This window comes from Stegastes partitus, unplaced genomic scaffold (genome assembly GCF_000690725.1).
Source record: "Stegastes partitus isolate 25-593 unplaced genomic scaffold, Stegastes_partitus-1.0.2 Scaffold432, whole genome shotgun sequence".
Classification (NCBI taxonomy): domain Eukaryota; kingdom Metazoa; phylum Chordata; class Actinopteri; family Pomacentridae; genus Stegastes; species Stegastes partitus.
Genome location: NW_007578163.1, coordinates 485,490 through 489,191, shown reverse-complemented (window position 1 = coordinate 489,191; position 3,702 = coordinate 485,490). Strand labels below are relative to the sequence as shown.

Here is a 3,702-nt window from a genome sequence, read left to right as displayed (position 1 = left end):
AGTCTGACCTCCCTCTCTCCTGTCTGTAGATTCAGCCTCACATGGGAACCAGCTGGCACTGCCTGGCCTGTACAAACACAGCAGACACACACACAGTGTCTAAAACAGAGATTTTCTTTTTTGTCTTCATGCTATTTGCCAACAGTATGACAGAGCTGCATTTCCACACACTGCACCACAAAACTTAAACCTGCTCAAGAAGAGCTCTTCCCAGAATCATCAAACATTAGCAGTTTAATGTCGGAGCAGATACATGAAACAGAAATTACAAATTGTACTCAAAGAAATAGAGAGTACTGGTGCAGGACAGAATAATATCATTCATTTATTGCTATAGTCAAAATTAGCTTCTTAACATGAATGTTTTCTGGTTAGTTTCCTCCTCCTAGACAGTAAAGTGAATATCTTTGGGTTGTGGACAAAACAAGTGATTGAGAGCCTCATCTTGAAGCTGTCCAGGTGAAGTAGCTCCTCCAGTTATTTCTCTCACGAGCTCAAAACCGTTCATCATGTGTCTTACTGATAATATAATGTTCAGGTTCTCTATTCAGACATGTAGAGTGTGCTTTTATTACCTGACAGTTTCAGCGAAAATTCTCGCCTTCTTCAGAGATGACACTGCCAGCGAGTGACGTGTCAGCCGGCAGATTTTGACAGCCGGCACCTGCGTCAGGTAATAACGGCACACTCTACATGTCTGAATAGAGGACCTGGACATTATATTTCTCTCACTGCAGTGAAACAAAACTTTTCCTGAGCAGCTCCAACCAGAGGCAGTCAGCTGTACTTTATACTAAATGATAACACAGAACACCCTATTTCTGTGGTTCTGAGTAAATGAAAATGTTAGAAAGTGAAAAAAAGACTAAAGTAGTCCAAAAGCTGCATGTCAATAAAACCGTGTGAACAGTACAAACAGGTCACGTTCCAGCTACCTGGTCTGAGCGTCTGCCACTGCTCAGTCGGCTGGGCGACCTCGAAATCCTCTTCATCGTCAACAACCTTCACCTCCTCTTCTTCATCAGCACCGCCTCCTCCTCCTCCTCCTCCTCCTGCTGTGTTCTCCACCACAGTTAAGGCGCCTTCAGACTGCACTCACACACAAAAAGCAGAGATAATTAACTGCACCCTTGGACTCAACACGTCTGTTTAGACTTTATTTTAATTATCTGGTATCGTGTATCATATTCAATTTTGCGACGAGGACCGCTGCACCTCAATAGCAATGGTGTAAAGTTCATACATCAGACTGAACTTTATATACACCATTCAGTATGTAGCCCACTGAGCTGCTCAGGAGGAAGACACTGGTTACATCACCAGGTGTGTCTAGAGATTACAGAAGTTCACGCTTCTGCAGAAACTCTGATCGCTTTTCTCACTGATGCATCTCCTGCAGCTTGTATCACTGAGCCGCTTGATCTTAATCTGCATCTGAATCTAACAAAATCCACTCAGTTAACTCGTCATTACATTGAACATCTAAAGAGACAATCAGCGAGATGAAGCAACCTTTCTTCAGATTAGTTCTATTTTATTTAAATAACTAAAAAACAGTTTCTTCAGCATGAGTGCTTTACTAAGTCGTTCTATTCTTGATATGCTCTTGCAGATTTCTTCAGGTTTTTTCATATATTCAGTCTCTTTTCTTTCCCCTCCTCTTGACTGACTGCAGAAGATTTGAACCAGTAGTTTTCTGATATTCAGCTGAAATCATTCTTCCCCCTGTCGTGCAGTATATTCTGTGTTACCCCCCAACAGTTGGCCACTTGTTCTGTCCATCCAATGGTGCTCCTTTGCTTTTTGACTGCATCAGCTCGTGGTTGGTGATCTGCCTTACATGTTCTAATTAGGGTCAAATGAGTTAATGAAGTTCAGAGATTTTACCTGTGACAATTTGTGTTATTTGTATTTTTTAAATCATTATTATGTTTTTGCTTTTTTTTTTCAGGTTAATGAAACGAACAAACAAGTGCATTAAAATCTGAAGAAAGACTCATGATTGTGATAAATATGTGATGGAATTTTATTAATTAATCTGTTTGATTTCCAGAATGGCTTTTTTTTTAAAAATCTGTTAATGAACAAACTATAACTTGTAAAAAATAAATGCCTTATACAGTCTCAGTGTATTAAGAATCAGTAAACCTGACAAAACACTGATGACTTAAAGTTTCCAGTGAGTTGCTATCATGGGGATCTACCACAGTTAGAAGCAGGTTTTGTAAAACCAGAAAATCCTGTGTGAAGCTCAAAGACAGCCGGTTAACCCGTCTCAACTCAGTTTGATTTAGAAAGCACTTTAAAAACAACCACTGCTGACACACAGTGCTGTAAACCCACAACTCTCCTCCTGATGCAGCAAAGACTTCAAGCAGAGACTTTGTTCAAGGGATTCATTTCAAAGTTGAAGTTCCAACACATGGCTCCCTTCACAGGAATATTAAAGTTTAACTACAACCAGGCTACAATCCAGCACCTGAAGGTTCTGTCCCACCCCAAAAACTGACATGACATTACGTCATTGTGGGCTGACCATGACCTGATGTCTAAATAACAAGAGCTCTGGCTGTGACATGTTTTTTAAGAAACAAGGATGCTTGGCTAAAAGTATGTCAAAAGTTTTTCTTTTTTTAAATCCAGAACAGCTCACCTTCTGGCCAAGAACGCTGGTTACGTGCAAGCAATGCAGCAACATGAGAAAAGTGAGAACAAAGCAGTCAGATGAAGATTTTCTGACCATCAGCCTCATGGTGGCTGAAACACAGAGAAGGACAAAGTGTTACTGTCCTCACATCCCACACAGCCTGAGGAACACACTCACAACACCTGGACCTGCCTCATGGTGCTGATAATACACAGGCTGGACAACTACAATCAGATGGGTTTTAACATGAAAGAGATAAATGATAATGAATTAAAACTGGGTGGAGTTGAATGAGTTGACTCTCTCTGTCAGATCCACTGTGTGACCAGCAGCACCTGAGCAGGTGGGCGACTTAAAAACACTCAACATGTTGAATGGAGCATGACTCACTAATATTATATATAACAGGAGCACTCAGTGGCTACAGAGGAAGACACACTGACTTGCTCGTACATTTCATACACAAACAAGTACATAAACACTAGGAGCTAGCGGCTACGTGTGACAAACAGTGAAGAACGAGCTTCTACCTGGCGTTAGCCGGGCTAGCTGTCGTACAGGCTAGCGAACGGAGACAGCTGAAGGTTAGCATGAACTCACCTGTTTCACTGAGACCACAGGGCCACAGAGGTTTTCTTTAAACGTTTCCTTCTCTTGAATTAAACCTCACAAACACTCCGACTTCTTCCCGCAAGCATCCCACGTCTGCTGTCAAACGTCCCATCAGGCTGTCATTGGTCCACGTACCGCGTCTTCTTTCACTGCGTCTGTTGAACAGCCGAAATAAGCAACACGAAGCAAGACTGCCCCCTGCTGGCCTGGAGTATGTAATNTCTCCTTGATGGAAGCCTGGCTCTGTGCTGCAGCGAGGACGAAGGCATCAGATCAGACTTGTTATGGGAGATGGCCAAAATTAAACACTCAGACGGGTAAAGAACAAAAAAAGAAACGAAAAACTTGTTTGGGGCATCCTGAGTAAAATACTAAAACTTAACTGACATATACTTCACTTACACGTAGGTCTTACCTGAAAGTCTGTCTCAACGAGCAGGTCC

At 42.0% G+C, this 3,702-nt stretch overlaps 1 protein-coding gene across 1 annotated transcript in view; it reads right to left on the bottom strand.

The window, feature by feature from the left end:
- sil1 (SIL1 nucleotide exchange factor) overlaps positions 1-3,358 on the bottom strand; it is a 9,165-nt gene extending 5,807 nt beyond the window's left edge. The window contains exons 1-4 of the mRNA XM_008286108.1: positions 3,248-3,358; positions 2,654-2,757; positions 936-1,089; positions 9-67 (exon numbers count right to left, since the gene is read on the bottom strand). Coding sequence (XP_008284330.1) covers positions 9-67; positions 936-1,089; positions 2,654-2,752 — 312 coding nt within the window. The 5' untranslated portion in view covers positions 2,753-2,757; positions 3,248-3,358. The remainder of the gene's footprint in view (positions 1-8; positions 68-935; positions 1,090-2,653; positions 2,758-3,247) is intronic.
- Positions 3,359-3,702: the final 344 nt, after the last annotated feature.